This window comes from Plectropomus leopardus, chromosome 8, assembly GCF_026936395.1.
Source record: "Plectropomus leopardus strain MGB_pleo_1.0 chromosome 8, ASM2693639v1, whole genome shotgun sequence".
Taxonomy (NCBI): domain Eukaryota; kingdom Metazoa; phylum Chordata; class Actinopteri; order Perciformes; family Serranidae; genus Plectropomus; species Plectropomus leopardus.
The window spans coordinates 33,369,103-33,393,425 of NC_142183.1; the positions used below are offsets into that span (position 1 = coordinate 33,369,103).

A 24,323-nucleotide genomic window follows, 5' to 3' on the forward strand; every position below is an offset into this window, starting at 1 on the left:
AGAATATAGAGTAACATGTAGAAATCTCAAAACACCTTCGCTCAATGACAAGAATAAGGATTTTTTTAAGGTGGCTTAAAACTAATCAGTTAAGACAGTTTGCTTGGCGCAGTTTGATTATATCTATGTGATTGTGGTTTTCTACCTTGATATTATTGTAATTAAATGCTGATTTGGTCTAGAAGATGGGAAAGCACCCTACTGGACTGCGTTCATACTGGAAAACTATCAAATGTAGGCATGATGAAGAAAAATGGCGACAATAACAGAACTAACTGATGTAAAAAACCAATCTTCCATTGCTGCTAGGAAGGACATCAAGGTAAGTATGTAAACTCCTAACTGATTAAGAGTACAATGAATTATGGAGAGAATTTAGTTTTGTATTGTTCTGTTTTCTTGCCAATGCGCTGCGACAGTGCGGTCCAGAAGGTGGCGGTAATGCACCTTCAAGATGGTTTTTCAGCCGATATTAAAACGCAAAAGAAGAAGAAGGACCAACTCTCGTTGTGGCAGCCTGTCGTATCGCGATAATCCGTCAGAGCTGATTCAAACTGTGGCGGTTTGACCAAAAGACTCATCAGTGACAAGGTAACTAAATGTGCTTATTTGTAATTCTCGTCAGTATATTGTCCATTTACAACCATTATTGATACCAAATTTAATGAATATTCTGCTGAGTGACTTAGTCGCTTGCTTTAAGAAAATTTCTCGGGTGAATACTGTTTTTTTCTGATCAAAAACAAACTGGGAACGTAGCTCAAGCGCCATTGTTGTGGTTAACGTTAGCTACAACGTTATTACGCGTTAACGTTAGCTAGCCAAGCTACGTATTTCATCAAGCATAAAGCCTCCGTTGTCGTCGTTGAATGCTGAATTAACATGTTATATCTGAAGCCCAGTTCGTGAGAGTTTAGCTGACATTGTGTGGGTTTGTTAGCTGCTTTAGTTAAAGTGCTGATACATAACTCATGTGGCTGCAAACGTATTTGTCAAAAACTGCACCCTCTCAACTTACGTCTGTGGGAGACACCGTTTGATAGCTACACAGTAACACAAAGCCAGTGTTTTTCGTTTGCTTCTGCATTTCTGTGGTGCATAAAAAGACAGTATAGACACACAGAAGAACACACACACCACCTCCAAAAATTAATCTTAAACTTGTGGGAACATGACATTACGGGGGTGTGTTCCCTTACTGCTGGGCTTTACATGATCAAATCAAGACACAATAGACATACTTGAAACCTGGAGCAACATCACTTTTCTTCTACTGCTTTCAGACACCTTTTACACGTATTTAAACCCTTAAACCCTGAACATTTGGTGCAGTTTCTTTAAAAAACACGGGACAAAGGCCATTAGCAGCTTGGTGAGAAACGTTCCACAAATAGCATTTAATAAGTAGATTTAGAAATGTATTATACTTTTTTTTAAATGATGGGAAAATGACATGGGAAAATTATATTAATAATTACGTTCCAAATTAATTTGAAATTATGTTACAAAATTGTTGCACTTTTCCAGGACATTTCCTTTTTTGTAACTTTTTATTTAATTAATTTTTTTTTTTAAAATGAATTTTCAGTTGTTTTTTTGTTAGTTTTAGTTTTTTCTGATTTATGTTAATTATTTTTTGCTCAATTTCTCCTTTTGTCACTTATTGCCTTCTGAAATAATAGATGTGTAATATTTCTCCATAGGCCCTTTACAGATGAAAAGTGGTAAATGTAATCCTTAAATTTTATGAATCCATGAAAATCAGAATTCTCTTGAATTTGTGAGGCATGTGCTGGGTTGGTGGCTTCCAGATAGCATAGTGCAGGAAGCATAAAGGTTTTACGAACTAGGGATGCACAATAATATTAGCACGTCATCTGTATCAGCAGCTATTGGCTTTAAAATGAAATATTACAATCGGCCAACATTCTGATGACTGACAATATCAAAACGCAATATTTTTTTTTAATTTACAAAGTGAGTATGTATAAAACGTATACCCTAAGTTGAAGTATTTTTCCTAATTTTTACAATTAATGAATATTACATACGTTGCAAAGCACTGTATGTTACCTCTCCATCTGCTGGCAGGCCATCATGATAAGAGTATGCATAAAAAGAAGTTAATTCCACTACAGAGAAGACTTGATGATCACTAACATTAAGTGGGAAGAAAGTGGATATATCTATATCTGTCATCAGCCAAATGAGTTGTTAAATATCGGATATTAATCAAAAATCCAATATCGTGCATCCCTGTTACAAACATGGCCCCCATCTTTCCAGATGGCAGCACAAGAGGAGATAGAGCGGCTGAGGAGCCAGCTGAGGGAGCGGGAGGAGCAGGTCCACCAGGCTGCCCAAGCTGGCCTGGATCTCCTCAACCAGCAGATGGAGCTGCAGAGCAGACTGGACGAACAGAGGGTGGAGATGACCAACGCGCTGGAGGTATGACAGTGCACTTTGGAGGGTCAACTTACACAAATCAATAAAATAAAATCTCTTTACCATGGAAAGTGGTTTCTAAACACACACTGCTTTCAGTTTAGTGTTTCCAGGTTTTTAGATATCAGTCACTGTAAGTTCTGCCACTACGCGATAAAGACCTCACTGCTAACAGTCCAGCAGAAGGACAAAATTTAAGGGGCACTTTAAAAAAAAAATGCATTTATTAATTTTTTTTAGAAATAACATTATTGTATTTTCTTTATCATACATTAACATACAGCACACGTAAGCCACAGAGACAAACTAAAAATTCTAATTCTTTCAAACAGCATAGAGTGTACAATTTTTTCAAACTTCTCATCAAGCCTAACCGTATTTAGTTTTAGCTTTTCAAAGTTATTTAAATTCATAAATATCTAAAATTCAACAACAAACCGATGCTGAGGACAAAAATAAGGAGTTTGGCTCGTGCTGTGTTCATTGACAAGGGTTAGAAATTAAGTTTTTTGTCCACCTGCCATTGTGGCTGGTGGATGCAAAAATCTACCAGCCTCTCATGAGATTATCATTATTTTTGTGGCTGGTAAATTCAGCAACTCTAGCAGCCACCTGCATATTTCACTGGCATTTGGCGGGTGGCTGGTGCTAATCTCCAACCCTGTCATGGAGGGACAAAAACTGCCCAATTTAGAGAGGGGACAGAATGTTTTGAAAGTGGCTATGAGAAACACTGACATTATACAACAAAATATTGTTTTTAGAGCAGTAACAGCATTGTTTACAACAATAAAGTCCCTGTAAATAAAATCTATAATGAATAATATTGTCTGCTGTGCTGTCTGCTCTGTGTGTGATGGTGGAGGAGAGAAAGACAGAGGAGAGCTCCATGCCGACAATAAATTACACCAAAACCATATTTTCTGCTCTACTAGTATCAGTCATTGGTTTCTTCAAGTACCAATAAAAGAACCAAACCTAAAATGACTGAGTTCTCATTGATTTAGAACTGGCTGCAGTCCTTTGCACTGGTGTTTCCAAATATTGGTTCACATTCTCACAGTAATTTTCACTTGTAAATGTTTGCACTGTCTCACCACGGGAAGCTGTTCACAGTGAGGTCTGTGGAGTCTTCTGAATAGTTTCTGCCGCTGTGTGTGTGTCAAAGGCCCTGGAGCAAGACAAGTACTCCCTGCAGAAGGAAGTGGAGTTAAAGGCTCGGATGCTGGAGTCGCTGCAGTCGGACTACGACTGTGTGAAGAACCAGCAGAGACGGCAGCTCGAGGAGCAACAAGAGCATCTGGAGAGGAGCCACAGTACAGCGCTCAGTGAGCTCAACAACAAGGTACAACAAGCTGCCGTCTGCACCATCAGGGCTCAAAAATAAAACTTACCCTCATAAAAGGCCTTTTTCATAACAGACATTTTGACATATCACAGTAGGAAAAGCACAGGTGTTATTAGATGGGTTTCCATTACAGATTTGTGCAATTTCGATATTTTCGAATAGTCAATAAAAGACAATAGCCAGACGACTGCATTTCCAATAAGTGATGTTATGCAACTTCTCCTTTCACAATAACATTCCAAGAAGCATGGCGATGGATGTTCAAACATTATGAGGTTTATACCACTGCAGCCACCGCACTAACCGTCATTATTTCCAGTCCAAGGCCACGTAAGTGATAATGGAAAGACAAGCCCGTTTACATGGGAATGGCCATGTGTGAGGGATTTCTGGGAGCTCTCTCTCATCATGAGAGAATCAGTTAACACTGACAAGCACATAGCCATAGCATCATGTGACCGAGAAAAGCCAAAAAAGTTATTCCACTGCAGGTTTGGGAAATATGGCATTTTCGAATCGCCTGAAATAACACCTCATGCAAGCGTAAAAACTTTTTGAGATAAATGTGAGTTTTTTCGAAATTGACATGTTTCCATTAGGCATGTTTTATATTCACAATTTCAATTTGCACAAGTTGAGGGTTAATGGAAACCCGCCTACTGATAACATTAATAATGTCACACTGTCACTCTCACTGGAACACTTGAATGGAGCAGATCATACGTGCTCACCACAGTTACAGAGTGCAAATCAGAACAGCCGTTCATTAGGACTGAAAGATGCATTGAACAATGTCTGAGCTCCACACAGTAATGTTTCATGTGTGGTCCTGTGTGTTGTCTCAGATGCTGAGGTTGCAGTCGGCTCTGGAGGAATCGCAGCTGAATGAGAAACAGCTGAAACACAAACTGGAGGTGCAGACGGAGACTCTGAACAACAAGATGGAGGAGCTGCGAGCTCTGAATGAACACACACAGAGCTCCATGACCTCCGAGATGATGGAGGTGCAGATGAAGATCATGGAGCTGGAGAACTTGAAGGTGAGGGGAGGCAGAGCTACAACCTGGCATATCTGGAAATCATCTTTTTTCTAATCACCTACAGCCAGCAACCTTAAAGGAAAGTTTGGTGCACGGTGATCAAATATGTGCAACTCTAATTTTGTGGTGAACTCTCCCTTTAAACTCTGTAATCTGCCATTGCTCCCCTATAAAGTCAACATTTTCCACATGGTATCCTTGACTTCCTCATTCAGGTGGAGTTGTGTTAATAAGTTGGCTGAATGTTTTTTGTCTCCCAGGTGGAGTTGGAGCAGACGCTGCAGGAGTCTCAGTACAGAGAGCAGCAGCTGGAGCTGACCAACAGCAGCCTGCAGCGCCACCTGCAGCGAATCACGGAGGAGAAGGAGGAGCGAGAGAAAGAGGCTGTCTCCCTGTTTAACGCATTAGAGGTAAACAAACATTTAACTCCACTTGTACAATTAACCCTCAGGGATGGTTTGGCACATTTTACTCGCTTTTCATTCTTCATTTTTGATCATTTTGGTTGTGTTCATGCATGTGGTATACATTTTGGCCAGATTGTGTATTTTTGTTTAATCTTGGAATTTCCATCTCAGCTACTACAATAAGTCTAAAATAACTTTGGAAACTAAACTGTTAAATTTATACTGTTGAGGGCAATAAAATGAGCCATTGAAACCCATTCAATCTGTAATTTTTGATCACACAGCCTATTCTGGGCTTTTTCCTTGGAATTAATCATTTTTACTATATTTTCCACCTGACGACATCAGTTTTTTAAAACATATTCAGCATATGGAGAAAATGTCACAGTCTATGTTGCTGCAAATCATTGACATTGAAAATAAATCTACTTTGCATGTAGTATGTTGAAAATAATTAATTGTTTTTTTGTATGTGAGTTTTTTTCATCTAAAAACATAGTGGCATTATGACAAAAAAAGTTTATATATATGTGTGTTTTTAAAAAAGTTTTGAAAATTTGTCTATGAAAATGTGTGGGAATTCAAATAAATGTAAGGACTGCAAGAAAAGGGTTAAGTTAGGTATTTTTAATATAATGAAAATTTCTTTTTTTTCCTTGGCACAAAAGAGGGAATATATGACAACAACAAAAAATAACAAAACATCAACCGAAAAACATCGGCTGTGAGCCAAATTGTTATTTCAAACATCAGCATTGGCTTAATATTTTACCATCAGTTCATTCCTTCTCATCATGGTCAGTCAGTTTTTAAAGAACCTATAGATGTGTCTGTATTTTAAAGACAGTCAGATATTCAGTGCTGGAAGTTGACTAAATTTAGACTTCTAAAAATTACTTTGTGCTTCTTTCGGTTTTAGTCTAACTGTGGTAGAATCACTTAGAACACAAGAACGCATTGCTACATAAAATAATCTCTCCTTTCATTCAACTGTAGCCTAAATACTTAAGTGCGTGTAAACACACTGTCTGTGAGGATCTATTTGTCTCTTTGTCCCTCTGTCTTTGTCTCTCTATATGGTCATGCTGTATGTTTTTGTATCTGTCTCCACAGAAATCTCGTGAGGCGAACCGGGACCTCCAGGTGGAATTAGACCAGGTTCTCCAGCAGGCCCAGGATCCCAACAGCAAAGGAAATTCTCTGTTTGCTGAGGTAAAAATCAAACTGTGCTAAAAAAAAACACCTAAAGGAAGACTGTCTTTAATAAAGTAGAAAACTAAATAGCTTAAATTCCATCTGTTGTAAACTAAACTAGTATTAGATGTTAAATTGAAATTGAATGAAATTGAATTGAACAAAAATCCATGTGTACATGTTTCCTTTTTGACTGCAGTTGGAGGATAAACGCGCTGAGATGGAGAGACAGCTCATCAGTATGAAGGTCCAGTATGTGTCGCTGCAGAAACAAAACGCCTTCAGCAAACAGCAGCTGCAGCGCATGAAGGTACTGTGTGTTGTGAAGGGCACTTGGACTTTAAAAAAGAAAATTGTTTGTTTGTAACTTTAACACTGACAGCATGGATGTGTGTGTGTTGCGCAGGTCCAGATAGCCACTCTGATGCAGCTTCAGGGTTCCCGGGCTGATCCTGCTCAGCTGGAGAGGCTCCAGTCCATGCTCTCAGAGAAGAACGGAGAGATCCAAAATCTAATGACTAAACTGCAGAGACTGGAGAAGATGGAGGTGAGTGCTCTGACATACATGGTTCATAAAGTTATAAAATTCCTAGAAAAGTTCTAAAAATTAGCCAAGCTGTTTTCAAGGCCAGGAAATGGTTTGGGATTAACAACTCTTTTAAGAAAAGTTTTGAATATATATATATATATATATATATATATATATATATATATATATATATATATATATATATATATATATATATATATATATATATATATCGTTTTAACTGTTGTTTAAAATAATTTTGTAAAAACATAATAATAACTCTAAGCTGAAGTACGTTCCTTATATTACTTTTTTTTTAAGATTATTTTTTGGCTTTTTGCCTTTATTTGATAGGACAGCTTAAGCATGAAAGGAGGAGAGAGAGGGGGTGCAGCAAAGGGCCGAGGTTGAAATCATATCTGCAGCTGCTGCAGCGAGGATGTAGTCTGTGTACATGAGCCACCTGCTGTAACAACTAAGCTCCTGGGCATCCCCCATTCCTCATATTTTTGATTTAACTTGTAGTGCTGCACTATGTAACCTTGGAAATGTCACAAGTATCACTTGGTACATAAAAAAACCAGACCAGCATCTAATCATGCCAAGGCCACACTTCTTTTAGGGGTACAGAATCATGCTGTTATGTCAGGAAAGAAGCAGGAAAGTAACAACAATTTTGCAATTCGGCGAATGCATTTACACAGAGATTTGAGGCTCGTAAGATACTTAAATATGTAATGACAGTGTTGTAGATCACTGAATAATGCTGGATGATAATTATTAGTTACTTCTGATGGAGAGCTAATGTTGGCTTGAGTCTGAGCTGCTGCAGGTCACTCATACAGTACAGCAGCATCAGACTATCATGCACCAAAATCTCAGCCTATAGCTCAAACAGATGCTATTAAAGGGATAGTCTGGATTTTTTAAAGTGGCCTTGTATGAGGTACTTATCTATAGTCAGTGTATAACTTTGCATGCAGTGAATGTCAGTCATCACGCTCCCAGTTTAGAGAGGAAGACTGGTGTGAGACATGGAAGCTGAGCATTGCACTGCTGTGGATGAGGATCAGCACCAACACATATTTTTACCCTCCTAAAAAGTCCCATCTTTTATTTATTTATTTATTATTAATGTTATTAATATTATTATTATAAATTTATATTAATCATTATTAACATTATTGTGTATATATTTATGTATTCTAAATGTTATTTTATATTTTATCTATAATTGTTACATGTTTTTCTCAGTTTTTTATTTTATGGATTAAGATTTTGTTATGTGGAATGGGAGGGATGGGGTTTGTGAATGTTTTTTTTTTTTCTGTTTATTCCAAATGAGCAAAAAGCCAATAAACATCATTAAAAAAAAGTCCCACCAAACAAAATCAATATGGGTCTAAGTGTATGTTATATTGAGAGTATTTTTGCTGCTTTATCTTTCTGTCCTACAACCCTTTCCACCAGGCTTCAGTTCCACATCCATGCTCTCTTCATGGATATGGAGTAAAATATTATGGGGGATGAAAAAAAAAAAATAAAATATTGTAGTTACCTTTACAGAGATATTTGAGCCCATCAACAACTGTAATATTTATGGGGGTGAGATGCCGTGAGAGTCATGGTGATAAAACAAATTCTGTTGGATAGAAGCTATTGTCCAAAACCTGGAGGATGGATTAACGTGAGGATACAGATTATTATTATTATTATCATTATTACACTGTGGCGCACTTGATGAGCACCACAGATGCTTACAGCAGAACGAGACTTTGATCAATGATTAATAAGATTTTGCTTTCTTGTGTGTGTGCGTGTGTGTGTGTGTGTGTGTGTGTGTGTGTGTGTGTGTGTGTGTGTGTGTGTGTGTGTGTGTGTGTGTGTGTGTGTGTGTGTGTGTGTGTGTGTCTGTGTCTGTGTCTGTGTCTGTGTGTGCATGCGTGTGTCTGTCTCTAGATGGTGTTGAAGTCACAGCCAGCTAATCCTGCTCCAGCAGAAGGCGGTGATGGCCAAGATGAAACTTACTACACGGACCTGCTCAAAATGAAACTCAACAACACTGTGTGAGTTACATTAAATTGCAGAAATTACATTTAAAGTTACCAAAACCATATGACGATTCAAGAGTCTGTAGTCTGGTAAATCTGAATTTTATTTTTTTTATAAATTGTCATAAAGCAGAGGACAGCAGAGACAACGCACATAAAAGATACTGACAAGCAGAGAAAGTTTTCCCACATACACATTCATCAGGACACAAATATCAGTCAGATGGTTCTAAATTCTTCTATAAAGTGGTGCTTCATTTACAAGTGTTGAAGGCAGTGTGAGTAAGAAACATGTGCAGATGCAAATTTGATCACAAATATAATCTTGTCATTTAAGCGAAGAAAGAAAATGACTGGATTAGATTTTCAAAACAGTTGCAGTTCAAAGAAGTGCATCTTGGATTGACAGTGGGATTTGTCTTTGTCTTTGTTGTGCATGTGGTCTGTGGTTTTTTGTGGGTGTGTGGTCAGTAAGGATGCAGAGCGTCTGGGAGACGAGCTGTCCCTGCAGAGGATGAAGTCTTTGTCAGAGAGCCAGAGAGCTTTAGAGCTGGAGAGGAAACTCTTCTCGTCTGAACGGCTGCTCAAACAGGTAACAGCTCTCAGGCTTCTTTTATAGTTACTGTTTCACTGAGTCATGGAGAAATCCACCACTAACACCATAGGATTTTGAACATAGTGAAATATAGTGAAAAAGTTGTCAATTTCTGTAGTCTATAGTAGTAAACTGCAAGGTGACAGCACAGAATTACAAAGTGGGATTAAGCAGTGTAATGCTGTGGACTGTGAGTTCACCTTTGAGGTGATGGAAACATGTTATCAGCAGCACACACAAAAGCAGCTGAGCGTGAGAAGTGAACATGTGTGAGTCTGTTCTGTCTAAAAAGCCCACAGACAGTACGTGTTTCTGCCTGTCAGACAGTGCATTCACATCCCTTCACTTTTTGAACACTTCATTATCTTTCAGTCTTGAGCTAAAACTGTTTAAATTCATTTTTATTCTCAGTTTACTCTTGAAGTAAAGAAAATGTGCTAAAAGTGAAGTGTTCTGAATGAACTGTGTATTAACTATATACATAATGATCCATGCTGTAAAGTTCCAAAACACAGTAGCTGAAAAATGTCAGAACTAATGATACGCACCCATATTTTAGCTGTAGTTAATGACTGTGCTAACTGTTGATGGTAATAAAGATAGTACAGTCTCCACATGTGTTTACCCATAGTGCTCGCTATGGGTAAACACTAAGTTACAGGCAGTTTGTACATTTGTGTTCTCTGCTACAGACTCAGAGTGACAAGATCAGACTGCAGCTCCGAGTCGAGGAGCTCCAACACAAATATGAACCCAAAGGTACCGTCCAAAGAACACCAAACACATATTAGCACACTGGTCATGCATCTGTGGTGCTACAGACAGAAATCTGAGGGCTGGTTGTTTGTGAGGACCTGGATGTTTCTACGTTTGTGTCCGTGTCTGACTGTAAGAGCGCTGCCTCTTGCCTTATTTATCTCTAGAGGCTAAAAAGAATCTGATCCAGAAGCGAAAGAAAGAGAAGCTTCCCGTTGACGTCACACCCTCCGCTGAGGAAGCCAAGCTCGACAAAGGAGAGCAGGTTGTTGCTGTAGAGACGGATGTCACACATACTAAGACTACAGACACTGAGGTGGACACTTCTCGTCCAGCTGAGGCACTGAGCTCCACACAAGCTGTGAGCATTGGAGGTCAGTTACTCTGCCAGCTGCCTGGATGAAAATGTCAATGAAAATTGAATCTGTTACATAACATAAGCACAGGGTTAATATGAAAAAACAGGGAAAGCCACCGAATTAACAAATAGCAAGAAAGCTAAATGGACCCTGAAAGTCAAGGAATTTTGTTTCATAAACCTGTATCATAACACGAGGTGATCAGGGACCATCGGAAATTTGAAAATTCAATGACAATTTGTTTTCAATGATCGTTGGACACCATATATTACAGTTTCTGGCTATGATAAATGGATTAAGTTTTGTCGATTTAAAAAAAAAAATGTTAAAGAAAATAGAATTACAGCAAAACCCAAAAGTTTTTAAAGAAAATATGATTACAGCAAAACCCAAAAGTTTTTAAAGAAAGCTTCTTTAAAAGAAAACTTCTTTGAAAATCATAGAACAATTTCTAACAAAAAAGAGATTTTTTTTGTCTTTAAAATCCTCACAGCTTTTTGAAGAAAAAATTGGCAAATTTTTATGTCTTCAGGTTTGGAAAACACATTTTATTATTTAAATTGGCCATTAAATAAATGCAAAATACAGCCATGTAAAGTTGTATGCCCCTCCCCTATAGCCAAGTTACATAGCATAAGTCCCTCTCCAGTGCTTAAGAAATTTTCTGACATGTCTCCCCATCTTTGCACCACCCCCTCCCTTCTTATAAATAACAAACAGTCCCTAAGTTATATTTAAATATTCAGTGCTAATCCTTTTATGAATTATCTATTGGTTTATATACTATATATTATGTAGAAAACTATTATATAGTCATGAAAAAGAGCCGATAAGGAGTGGCGATGGTTGTTTCAGAGAATGTATGGTCTATGAAATTTGCCTCCAAGTCATGGAAATTTATTGGTAAAAATGTGTATGAACCCTGTAGTTAAGACACATAATAGCAACTCATGTTATGAAACATGATTACACTGCTACTCATTTTCTTTTTGTGTTTTGGGTTCAGGGCCTGAGCCCCGGCCTGCCAAGTGTGTGAAGATCAGTGGAGATGAGCCTGTTGTGATTCTAAACCCCAGGTCAGTGTGTCCAGCTCTCTGTGTGGCTTTTAAGGTATCAAAAAACTTATATAGTTCATAATAATAGACTGTGTTCTTGTGCCACTGACCAAAATAAAAACACAAAAGACAAATAAAATCTGACTTAAATTATGTGAAATGACATCTTTGGTGTGCATAAAGCAATAGAAAATGTATCCTTGATGGGGAAATAGTGTCGATCTGGACCGAAGGTGTTAAAATGAACAGAGTGATATTGATATTGTGCGTGATCGTGCCCTCAGCTCTCCTGGGACCGACTGTAAAGAGAAGACAGAGGAGAACCAGCAGCAGAACAAGAGAGAGGAGAGAAGAAAGAAACAAAGGACAGTGGAGATGATGCACGTCAGCTCTCACAGCAGTATGGAGAACGAGTGTGCTCAGCAGTAGGTAACACTCATCTCAACGTGTATATTGTCATGAACTGGCTCACAGATCAAAGAGAGGGAACACAAAATATATGTATGTATGCTGCTATGATGTCTTTGTCACTCAAATATTTGTATTTTTACCAACTCCCTGTACTTTTTCTGCTGACTCCACTCTATATATTCTATACTTTCAATATATTTTCATCTTATTCTATTAAATACACTTTTGTTAATGCTCCCTTTTGTTTTTTGTTTGTTTTTTAACAGATTTAAATTAAACTTCTTCACGCACTCAGCAGATATATTTCACTCAATTTTTGGTCGCAAATGTGTTCAAAAAGCCGTCTTGGGTGTTGATTCCATGAGTTTGACAGTACATCCAGCCTGCCTCAAACCGCAGACCACATGTAGCCACACCAGCTCAGGACCACCACGTCCAGCGTCCCAGCGTCTTCACTGACAAGATCATCTGTGAGCAGCCGCCTGAACAGCTGATACAATAACTAATTTGTTCCACCGTAGAATTTCTGCAGAAACTGTCTCAGGGAAGCTCATCTGCATCCTTGCTGTCCTCACCAGGGTCTTGACCTGACAGCAGTTCATCTTTGTAACTGACAGCGTTTTGTTAGTCTGGTTGGATGTACTGCCAAACTCATGGCGACATACAATGTGCTGTGTTCAGTTTTCCAAGACAGGAATTTTAATTTTAACTTCAATTCTCTTCAAAGTTGTTCTTTTGACTTTGGTGTGTTCATGAGCTTTGAAAGGATGGATCATCCCAAAATAATAAGAAATAAGTTTCTTTGTATAGCACTTATCAAAACCAATGTGACAAAGTACTTTACACATAAGTTTACAACAACAAAACACACAGAGGAATTAACTTGTAAAAACCATGGATAATCAAAAACCTTAGACAACACAAAGGACAATTGTAAATGAGATCTTCACATGTAATGACTTCTTGCATCAAAGATTCAGTTTAGATTTGAAAAGACTAACTTTCTATCATTCAGACTTGAAACTACAGAACATCTTTTCTTCTCTTGTAGTTTAACTGGGACCTTTGGGGATGCTTTCCAGGATAGGAGAATTTCTAATGATCAAAATATTCCAATTTTAGCATGAAAACATAAAGTTTGGTCTTCAAATTAAGAAAAAAACGAAATAATAACTTGATTATCTTTGCGAAGTATTTTATTCACAAAAGTTGTTTTCTTAAGACCTCTTCCACATACATTGCTTTTCTAAATGAAAGAAATTTTAAATATTGCAAAATGTAAAAAGATCTACATCTAATTTATATATCACTTGGGTTTTTTTCTATTGTTTTATGTCTTGTGATTTACTCTTTACCAGGGTCAACTGAAACTTTTTCAGGGCCAATACCCATACAGATTATTAGTGGTTAATAAGACCAATAAATAATATTTGGAACTGACATGCATTTATAAAACTGAAAATATTTCGAATTTGAAATATAACAAACCTCCAACACAAAACTCTGTTTAAAAGCCTTTAGCAAATCTTTAATCAAAACTGACACTTTCAACATCAAATACAGCACATCCCCTGCACCTATTTTTTACAAAGTCAACTGAAAATTTAAATTGAAAATTGAATAAATAAAAATAGCTCAATGAGGTTTTACAAAGTGAAAGATTCCCCCCATGTTGACACTTTCTTTACATGTTTTAATTAATTCATTTTACTGGTGATCATTAAAATAAAACGCAGACTCTGATTTATACTTGTTGTTATTACTGTTTTGTCATACTTGTATATTTTATGTGATCTTTTCCTTGGATTGTGAACAGCAAGTTGAAAGGTAAATGCCAACCTGGTAAGAGCTTTTTCGGAAATGTCATTACCATTAATTTGTTACTTGCCAGTGTTGAAAATCGGGATGAAAAGACCAGCAATATGATAAGTATGTGAAGTTATTGTAAACATCTCCTCTGCATTGTATTCTGCATGTGTTGTCTTTATGTTGAATAAATAAAAAGTAGAAAAAAGAGAGAGCGCGACAGAGAAAACACTTTGTGCAGATAATTGGCAAAATGCCAAATATCAGCCCAAATAATCAGCCAGGCCGATAATCTGTTTACTCCTACTCCTAGGATATGATGTGCCTTTTTTGACTATTTGATATTAATGTTGAATAAAGTTCATTGAAATAATATTGTGCGTCCTTATTACCGCTCCGTGCCAGCAGGGGGCGGAAGTGGTTTGTCCCCCTGTGTGACGGCTCTCTACAGAAGAAGAAGACACACGTGGACCAATGAGAGCAGAGAGGACAGCGACAGCAGCCGCACAGCAGACTTCAGATGTCTGCGGGACCTGAACCTTCAGTGTTTACGTGGATTAAATTGACAGCCTGCCGCCTGAAACGTCCCATACAGGTGAGTTGTTGCTGACCTGATATCCTGTTAGCTAAAGAACTTTTATTTTACTGTGAATATTTCTGTCATATCCAGCCAGTGAGCCTCTGCTGTTTAACCTCTCAGTCTGTGGTCTCTGCTCATGGACATGTTTACATGTCACAAATTAGACTCTTATGAACCCATTTGCTATTTCACATATAACCTTACTTATATAGTGTTTTAACAGCAGCCAATACTAAGGGAATAAGTCAAATTAAAGTAACAATGACTGATAACGTTTATGGTTTCCTAATATTTCTTTGCCGGTGTTGAGTCGACTGTTAATCCGTTGATGTGTTTCCCCCTCTCTAAATCTGAACCAAACCCTTAGATTTTAGTGATTTGATACCTATAGCACTTCTCACTTTATGTTTTAATGAAGAACCGACTGTTCTTTGTACTGGTATTTATTTATTAAATATTTACTTTTCAATATTACTATTAAATATTTACTTTTTATTGGTATAATTATATGCTATAATATTTACTTACGTTTATTTTTTTTCTTAATATTCCATCTTCTGTTGTATATATATATATATGTTGTATATGTTCTGTTGTATATATGTGTGTGTGTGTGTGTGTGTGTGTGTGATAGAGAGAGGCAGAGAGAAATTATAGGAATGTCTTCAAAAGTGAAATGTCAGCCAGCTAAAATCACTCATCATTTTTCAAAATCTCTATCTACTTTTAGTCCACAGACTTTTTTTTTTTTTTACTTTTGAAACTATGCAAGTGAAATTTAGTCAAAAACAGCCAGTGACTTTCATAGCAGATGAGCTACATTACATTACATTATGTTTCTGTGTGCCAAACAACCCCGGTCTCCCCTACTGATATCCCGCTGCGCTTTGCTGTGTTTCAGTCACCATGAAACTGACACCCTGCAGCACCACAGGAGCTTCGTTCAGCTGCTTAACCCTGGCTGTTCTCTTGTTGCTTCATTGCTGTCATATCGGCAGCATTTTTGGCCAAAAGGTGAGCTGTTTTGGATTACATGTCTTTTTTTCATGTTTTAGATCACGTTACATCAGGTTTGGGGTGGGGACAGATGTGATTACTCATGAGGGAGGACGTTCCCTTCCAGGAAAGAGTGTCTGATTTATCCTACCGGCCTCAGGAGGGTCAAGTGTTCTCTTTCTGGGGACTTTTTACCCTTTGAAACCTAAGCAAATTGGCTTTTTTCCTCCAAAAACTTGGAAAGAAAGCAATGAGCAAAGAAAGAAAATATGACCCAAAAATATGCAAGAAAGTAGTAATAGGTACAAGAAAATTACCTGAAAATTATAGATATATTTAAAAAAAAACCTTTAAAAAGAATACGAAAAAGTTAATAAACATCAACAACAACAAAAAATGGGAAATGACTCAGGAGAAGTTCTTAAAAGTATGATAATTTGGTAAAACAATTTTGAATATGTAATTATGATACATTTTCCCTAGCTTTTTTTTCTTTTCCCTTAGATATTTTTCCCATCCTTTGTGAAAATGATTTTCTAAATGCATCAATTTCTTGCAATTTGTGAGACATTTATTACCAAATCTTGTCCCTAATAGAGTGCTGGCTGGCCCCCCAACCAATATCTAATTCACACTCAAAAATAAAGTTATTCACTCCGGGAATTGTTTTTGTACCTTTAGTACACCTCAGGTACCAGAGTGCATAAACCTCATTGACAGAGGTCCTGGCTAAGCCCCTAATGTCCTAAAATTTTAGAAACATCCTAAAATCCAAGAAATGTCCTAAAATCCAAGAAATGTCTTAAAATCTGAGAAACGTCCTTAAATGCATCCCAAAATGGCAGAAATGTCATAAAATCTTAGAAATGCCTTGAAATCCAAGAAACATCCTAAAATCTGAGGAATGTCCTCAAGTCCTAGAAATGTTGTAAAAGTGGCCCCAAGCAAAATATGAGTTCTTACATACTGATCCAGGATAATTGCAGGGGAAATAAAACGGTCCTCAAAAACTTATGTGCATCTAATATGCAAGCACGCATTATGAATATGATCTTTTCAAGAGCAAAGTTTTTCTATAGTAGTATTAATATGTACTACTTGAATGTTGATGGTCAGTGTAGCCAAGATGAAATACCCAAGATGTTTTTTTGTGTGTGTGTGTGTGTGTGTGTGTGTGTGTGTGTGTGTGTGCGTGCGTGTGCGTGTATGCGTGTGTGCATGTGCGCAGTCTGACTCGGCCTTAACTGTGGTGGAGAACACAGAAGGAGCAGAGGCAGTAGTTGGTGATGAAGAAGAGGAGGTGGTGGTTGATGAAGATGAAGGAGATCTGGAGGTGATCCAACCTAATGAAGAGTGGCAAACACTCAAACCAGGTAATGTACTGCTGCACTGCCATGGTATAAAAAAGCATCTTTTCTGTTTTACACTTACCGTGTGTGTGTGTGTGTGTGTGTGTGTGTGTGTGTGTGTGTGTGTGTGTGTGTGTGTGTGTGTGTGTGTGTGTGTGTGTGTGTGTGTGTGTGTGCGTGCGTGTGTTTGCAGGCCAGGCAGTGCCCGCAGGTTCCCATGTGAGGCTGAATCTGCAGACCGGTCAGAGGGAGGTCAGACTGGGAGAGGAGCAGCTCAAATACTGGACCCAGGAGCACAGGTACAGTCCAGAGAAACTCCTGAGACTTAAAGAAGCCTTTTATTCTTTTATTTCACAGGTTGAATACTTTGTACAAGCAGCAGTGATCACAGCTTAGTTTTGCTATGAGCAAAGCAAAATGTGAATATTCTGTCAGCAGTAAAATTCTGTGTGTACAGGGAGACAGAGGAGAGTCGGCACTCCTTCAGTCCTGAAGAGCTGAAAAGAGCCGTGAAGAAGATGAAGGAGGACATGAACCCAGCGAGCAGAGACGCAGAACAACAGGTGACAATACGGCAGAGAAATGAAGGCGTAAATCATACACAGCACATTAATACAAAATCAAAACAAAACTAACTACAAGGTTATAGAATCACTTCTGAAAATATAGAATATTTGAGATGTAGTTTTAGTTTTTTTGACATAATTTAAAAAATGTGCATTTTATACACACAATTTGTTTTCTTAACACTAAAATGGAAATTGAAATACAATAAAATGTAAATGAAATAGATCATTTTACTAATATTCTTTTTAAAATCTTTTAACCCCAAGCAAATGGGTTTGATTTCTTTCAAAAACATGGGAAAAAAGGCAGTGAGCATCTTGGCAAGTAATATTGCAAGAAATTAGTAGATTTAAAGAATATGTTTTTTAAAAAGCAAGGGGAACTTTTCCAAAGAAATATAATTCTAGTTATTATTATTACATATTTAATATTATTTTTCAGAATAAAAAATAAAACTAAATAATATTTTTATGTTTTACTTTCCTGTTTGTTTTTTGTTTGGTTGTTTTTTTTTTGTAATTTTGGTAATTTCAGGTAATTTTTTTAAACTGTTTTTCCATGTTTCTGAAAGAAATCTAGCAAATTTGCGTGGGTTTTAAAGGGTTAAGCTTGTAAAAAATGTTAATGTGATGTGTAATTAATGTTGTGTGTATTTATTGTTTAAAAGATAATAAAATATATTATTATTATTTACTAATAATATTATTTTAAAAAATTGTGTGCAGCTTATTTTATAATTAAACAACATATCACACTCAAACGATGCTGAATGTGTCCTCTCCTGCCGTGTGTCTGTAGGACTCTGTGGCATCGAAGTTTCGTCCCATTGAGGAGCTAAAGAGAGACTTGGCTCAGCTGGACCTGCAGGTAGAGACGGATGTTCAGGTACGTCATAGTGGCCCGAGGGCTCATTTATACTCCCTTTACGTACAAAAATAAATGTGTCTATTTAAAATGTTGTAAACATCTCAGCACCTTTATAATGGCGTAGATACAGCCAATAGATGGTGCTAGAAGGTGGAGTCAAAAGTTTCACACAGCAAAGGAGGTGACGGTGGAGGAGGCAGCCCTGTAGACAGCGGTGGTCTGTAAGACCGTTTAATACATTGCGACCATGAATTCTCTCCACTGTATTCCTGCTGTTTCTGTATGGAGGTGTGTAAGGGTGCAGAGTTGGAGCTGCTATGTGGCATCGTGATGGGAATGGTTTAATTAAAACAGATTGCATCCAAAATTTCAGCATTGTCAAGGACTTCTTTTAATTACATCTTTCAGTGCTTTTCCACAAAATTACCTTGGCAACACTTTCAGTTCAGGGGCTCTGATCAGAGGCTGCAGACAGTACTCGACTTCTCAGTAAAGCATTGTATTTAACAGTGAAGCAGCAGCAGAACGTGTCTTGTGGTAGTTTGTTCGGCTGACTCAAGTGTGTTGTGTTGGTGTGCAGATCATGAGGCGTCTGCTGGACCAGTTTAACAGCAGCAACTCGACCACAGAGCAGAGGCTGAGCATCCTGCTGGAGCTCGAGTACCTGGTGCATCAGGTAATCAAACCGACACGTCTGCTCTGAACACGTTTGCTCACATGTTCTGGGACTTAAGTTGGTGTTTGTGCAGTGTTGCAATGTAGCTGAGTACATTTACTCAAGTACTGTATATAAGTGTGAATTTGAGGTACTTGTACTTTGATTGAGTATTTTCTTTTAATGCTACTTTAGGGAAATATTGTACTTTTTACTTCACTACGATCATCTGAGAGCTTTACTTATTTTACAAGTTAAGATTTTTTTTAATTAAAAACATAAGACCAGTTCTTGAAATATGATGTTGTGTTATAATTCAAGTGTATAATATAAGTACAGCTGCAATGATTAATTGATTAACCAATCGGTCCAATTAAAGAAAATTAATTGCCTACTATTTTGATAAACATTTAAGTCTTTATCTTTTTTGTTGTTTTAAAAATAATTTGGCGTTTTGTAACTGTTTTTTGTAATTATGAGTTTGTAGGGGTTTTTTTTCTTCTTTTTAAAAAAACAATGTTGACTTTTGGGGTGTTTTTTTGTCTTCTCTTAAAATGTAGAGTTTGGGTTTTTTTTAAAATATTTTTAAAAATAATTTTGATTTTTGGGTGTTTTATTTATTTTTTTTTAAATAATTTAGAGTTTTGGGGTGTTTTTCTGTTATTTTTTTAACTGAGTTTTTGGGTGCTGGCTGTTTTATTACTTTATCACTACTCTAGTACTTTTACTTAAGTAAAGGATATAAATACCACCACTGTGTGTGTGTGTGTGTGTCTGTGTGTGTGTTAGGTGGATAACGCTCAGACCCTTTGTTCGATGGGGGGTCTCCAGCTCATTCTGGATGGTCTCAACAGCTCTGACTTCAGATTACAGGAGAGGTGTGCGTTTGTCCTGGGATCTGCTGTGGCCAGGTACAAACAGCTGTTTATTATAGTAAACAAAAATCCGACTGATGTGCTTCACATCTTACTAAGTAATCTTCACTTCTCCACTACAGCTGTACAATATCTCTCCTCTGTGTTTAAACACACCTCGCTGTAGTTGCTCAGCACAGGAGGTGGAAACACAAAATCCACAGGTGCTTCATGTCAGTGCCACTGTTTCATCATGTTTAAATTTCTAAAGCTATGTTTACGTCAAAAGCTTTCTTTAAAGTACCTCTGGAACCAAAAGTTCCACCTATGAAGGTATAGATCCGTATATGGTTTCCGCTGTAGACAGTATTCTTACATGTGGGCGGGGTTGTTGTCACTCGCTGCTCTGTTCGACAGCACTCACTGTGTTTCCTCTCTGTATCACAGATGAGCAGCAAGTGACAACAACCCCTCCCACATTTAGGAGTACCGTCTGCGGAGGAAACACCACACAGATCTAGGTTCTAGGAACCTTTTTGTAGGTGGTACTTTTGATTCCAAAGGTCCTATACCAAAAGTCTGTGATAGAAATGTAGCTTAAAGGTACCATCCCCAACTTTTCACAGTAGAAACGCAAAAAAAAGCATACCGAATTGAACTGCACCGAACCAACCTCCTGGTGGAAATGCCTCATAACAGCTACTAACGGTGCGTCTCTGTGTCTCGCAGTAACCCGGCTGTCCAGGTGAAGGCTGTGGAGAGTGGAGCTCTGCAGACACTCTTAACCATGCTGGCCACTGCGCAGCCGCTCCAAGTCAAGAAGAAGGTACCAACACCATTCCCCATCATCATTATTGTCTCAAAGGTGCGTACAAACGTGAAATTCAGCTCTCGTGTTTTCTGTGCGCCAGGTTCTGTTCGCAGTGGCCTCCCTCCTGCGTAACTTCCCCTACGCGCAGCGCCACTTCCTGTCACACGGAGGGCTGCAGGTCCTATCAGAGCTGTTCAGGGAAGACGGAGGCGGAGTTCTGCGGACACGCATCGTCACCATGTTATATGACATGATCAGTGAGAAGGTACGACCCACAAACTGTTAGTCAAGACGTAAAATTTCATCGAGATTTATTTTTATAGCAAAGAAGAACAATTTTCATGCAATGGCTCAGACTCTAAGGCCCCGGTTGACGCTGATGCTGGTCTCTCCTTCACCACCAGGAGCTGATCTCTCAGGCAGGTCTGGACCTGGTGCAGGACGCCTCCCATGAAGAGCGGGTGCGGCAGTACTCGAAGGTGTCCCTGCAGGGGGAGCTGCTGGAGAAGGGCTGGTGCAGTTTGGTCCCACAGCTGCTGCAGTCCACCGAGCACGACTACAGGGAGAAGGTGGACTCACTTTGATATGCTGAAGATTCAATCTAATTAACCAGTATTTGCATTTAAAGGGAAACTCTGATATGTTTTAATCTAGACTCTATTTCCCTATGTTTTTGTGTCTATGCAACTAATTAAGGCTTTCCTAAACACAAAAGGATGTTACTGTTTAGCAATAAGGTCTGTCTCTGTATGGATCCTTAACAGAATGTCGAAAGACTAGAATAACAATTTGAGCTTGTCCACTGGAAAAAACAAACACTTTAGAGGACGTACATTGAAGATATGTGCATTTAGGGGAAGTTTCCCTTGAGGGCTTTCTACCTCGATAGGATTTCTTGGTTACAGTTAGGAAAACAGGTCACAGTTTTTGGTTAAACAAAATAGATTTCTAACAGAAAGCACTCTCAACGAAAGCCTTCAAGAACCATGTGTACTGTGAAAACATGCCAGAGTGGTTACATTGAAGCCTGTAATGTAGCACTCAGTACCGATTTAGGAAAATAATCTTATCACTAGGACACAAAAACATGGAAAAGTATGGTTCAAGTTTGACCCTAGAGACTGTTCGGTGCATTTTAACAGCTTATACTTCTTTATTTTTTGATAATTTTGGCTGTGGTCATGCATATGGCATACATTTTGGTGAAATTGTATATTTTTGTTTGATCTTGGAATTTCCAGCTCATTTCCTACAATAAGTCTAAAATAGACTGTGGCAAAAAAATTGTTACATTCATACTGTTAAGTGCAAAAATTGCTCCACTGAAACCTGTTCAAACTGAACAATTTTTGATCCCACTTTTTACTATTTTCCGCCTCATTTTTACCGTATTTGGCATATGGAGAAAATACATGCTATTACAACCAGGTGCACTGTTACTGTCAATGTTGCTGCTAATCATTGACAAACCCCAGGCTGTGATCATCAAAAACAAAATCTACTCAGCATGCTGCATATTGAAAATAATTCAATTTTTGTTTGTCTGTTTTTTTTCATTTTAAAACATAGCAGCATCATGACAAAAACCTGACATTTAAATGGTTAAAATATCCAGAAATTAATGAATATTTGATGTTTATGATTAAGATTGATGTTTAAAAAATAAGTCAATCAAAGTAGAAAATAATATTATTGTATAATGTTTTTCAGAGCTTGATTTTGAAAAGCGACTTTTGTGTGCAGAGCGATATGAGCGTGTGTGGTATTAAAGCGGGCCCACAGGGTTAAAGAAACTAAAGTTACCCAATCAGAGAGCCAGACTGCCTGAACAGATGAACAACGTGTATAAATGAACTTGCTCTGAGTGTTTGTGTCATTCCTCTCTCAGGCTCTGCGGGCTCTCCTGGCGATGGCACCCGTGTGTTCGGATCAGTACCGCTCAGACAGCTCTCTGCTGGGCTCTCTGCTCTCTCTCAGACACCAGTACCAGGAAATGGTCCAGTCAGAGATGATTCTCGGAGAGGAGAACGGCTACTTCACAGAGATTGTAGAACTTATAGATGCTCTACAAGTCAAGATGAAAACATGATAAATGCACTGTGGCATTTCACAGACTTAAAGACTGCTTAGATATTAAAAACCTGCACGACCAACCACAGAAAGACAGAAGACAAGAGTCCACTGCATGAAGTGCAAGGACAATGGACCTTTTGCAGACACAGTCTGAACTTGAGCAAATCAAGATTTCGTCTGTGGCATTCGACTGTTTTAGGACGGGGGTGGGGATCAGAAAAAAGGCTGTCATGTAAAATAATTTTATTTTGTGTGCCTAATTTAAGAATAAATATTTTTTGTAAAGATGGTGTTTCTTTCTTATTTTTGTGTTACCTTCAAGTTCAACCAGAAATCAGACCACCAACTATCAAGATATCACAATATTTAAATAACAAAACAATATTTTTTGTGATTTTACACGACACAATATTCTGATTGTTGTGATAACATCATTTGTGATACATTTCAATTGACTTTTTTCAACTGCAAATTAAGTCCCCAAAGGAAAACATTACCAACATCAGTTATGTCTAAGATACATTTTTCAGTCTGTTTATAACTTCAGTCATTTTTATTGCTGCAAACTGTATCTAGTAGATATAAAAAGCTATTGATTTTATTATTCTAAAACATTTAATATATATTTGCAATAACAATCATTCATGTAATAAAAAAATCGATACTTGGCATCTGTTTATCGATATCGTGCTATATCGATTTTTTTGTTCATGATGATGTGACTGCATCTTAAGATAGAGTATCTAGTAGCTTCAGTTTCCAGTTCAGACTTGTCAATGCTGCAGTTATCATGTTATGTGATCTGATAATAAATACCATTGACCCTTGTGTCATCAACCACATAAGAGTGAAGCTTTGTTGAACATTTCAAAGCCAGCAACATTGTGCAGAAACTTACAGAATCACACAGTCAGGTATGTATTAAAGTTCGGATTTCTGATTTGGGTATTTATGCAAAAAGTGCATATTTAATTACATGATGTCTCATTTGCATATTAACATATAAAATTTAATTTAAAAAAAACTTGCAATGCAGAACATAATGTATTAGTGTAAGTGATCAGCTGGGGGATTTTCTTTTTTTTCTATTACCCTAGTGTCTTATTTTTGTCTAAAAATGTATAGAATTTTACAATATATATCTTTAAAGGCCGTTTTCTCAATGTAAGTTTTTTTTCCCTAATGCTCTGAGCCAAAAATCTCCATTGCAGTATTACTAACATACATCAAACTGCTTTATTCCTATCTATGTTCTAAAGGTTTAACAGAGGTTTTATAAAAAATTAATTTTGGGTAACATAATGAAAATAGATTTATTTATATAGATAGAATGAGACACCCTTGACCCTAATATGTCAAAAACAAAGCAAAAAAATTCAAAGGTGGATTCAGTGTCAAGATTTCTGCTCTGGAAAGATAAGTAAATCTGTTTACATTTAATTAGGTACCATATTTGAGCATACTCTTTTTTTTAAAAAAACTTGTAATATAAAAAAATATCTAGCTGTAAGTAATCAGCTTGGGGGAGTTTCATGGTAATATTTTTATCAGTTACTAATTTTTCTCATTTTACTT

General features: G+C 37.5%; 2 protein-coding genes across 2 annotated transcripts; both read left to right on the plus strand.

Moving 5' to 3' along the window:
• The first annotated feature begins 491 nt into the window (after nucleotides 1-491).
• On the plus strand, nucleotides 492-12,426 carry spdl1 (spindle apparatus coiled-coil protein 1). Its single transcript, XM_042493528.2, has 14 exons — nucleotides 492-591; nucleotides 2,287-2,448; nucleotides 3,614-3,790; nucleotides 4,639-4,833; nucleotides 5,094-5,243; nucleotides 6,354-6,452; nucleotides 6,634-6,744; nucleotides 6,841-6,981; nucleotides 8,923-9,029; nucleotides 9,486-9,606; nucleotides 10,302-10,368; nucleotides 10,533-10,739; nucleotides 11,731-11,800; nucleotides 12,064-12,426. Exons 2-14 carry the CDS (start codon nucleotides 2,287-2,289, stop codon nucleotides 12,206-12,208), a joined length of 1,752 nt encoding a protein of 583 aa, XP_042349462.2. The 5' UTR covers nucleotides 492-591; the 3' UTR covers nucleotides 12,209-12,426.
• Nucleotides 12,427-14,461: 2,035 nt separating this feature from the next.
• On the plus strand, nucleotides 14,462-23,038 carry sil1 (SIL1 nucleotide exchange factor). The gene is made up of 12 exons (XM_042493551.2): nucleotides 14,462-14,591; nucleotides 15,478-15,590; nucleotides 16,801-16,945; nucleotides 17,115-17,220; nucleotides 17,379-17,484; nucleotides 18,287-18,373; nucleotides 18,936-19,031; nucleotides 19,800-19,921; nucleotides 20,594-20,690; nucleotides 20,776-20,940; nucleotides 21,080-21,244; nucleotides 22,564-23,038. Exons 2-12 carry the CDS (start codon nucleotides 15,483-15,485, stop codon nucleotides 22,762-22,764), a joined length of 1,398 nt encoding a protein of 465 aa, XP_042349485.1. The 5' UTR covers nucleotides 14,462-14,591; nucleotides 15,478-15,482; the 3' UTR covers nucleotides 22,765-23,038.
• The last annotated feature ends 1,285 nt before the right edge of the window (nucleotides 23,039-24,323 follow it).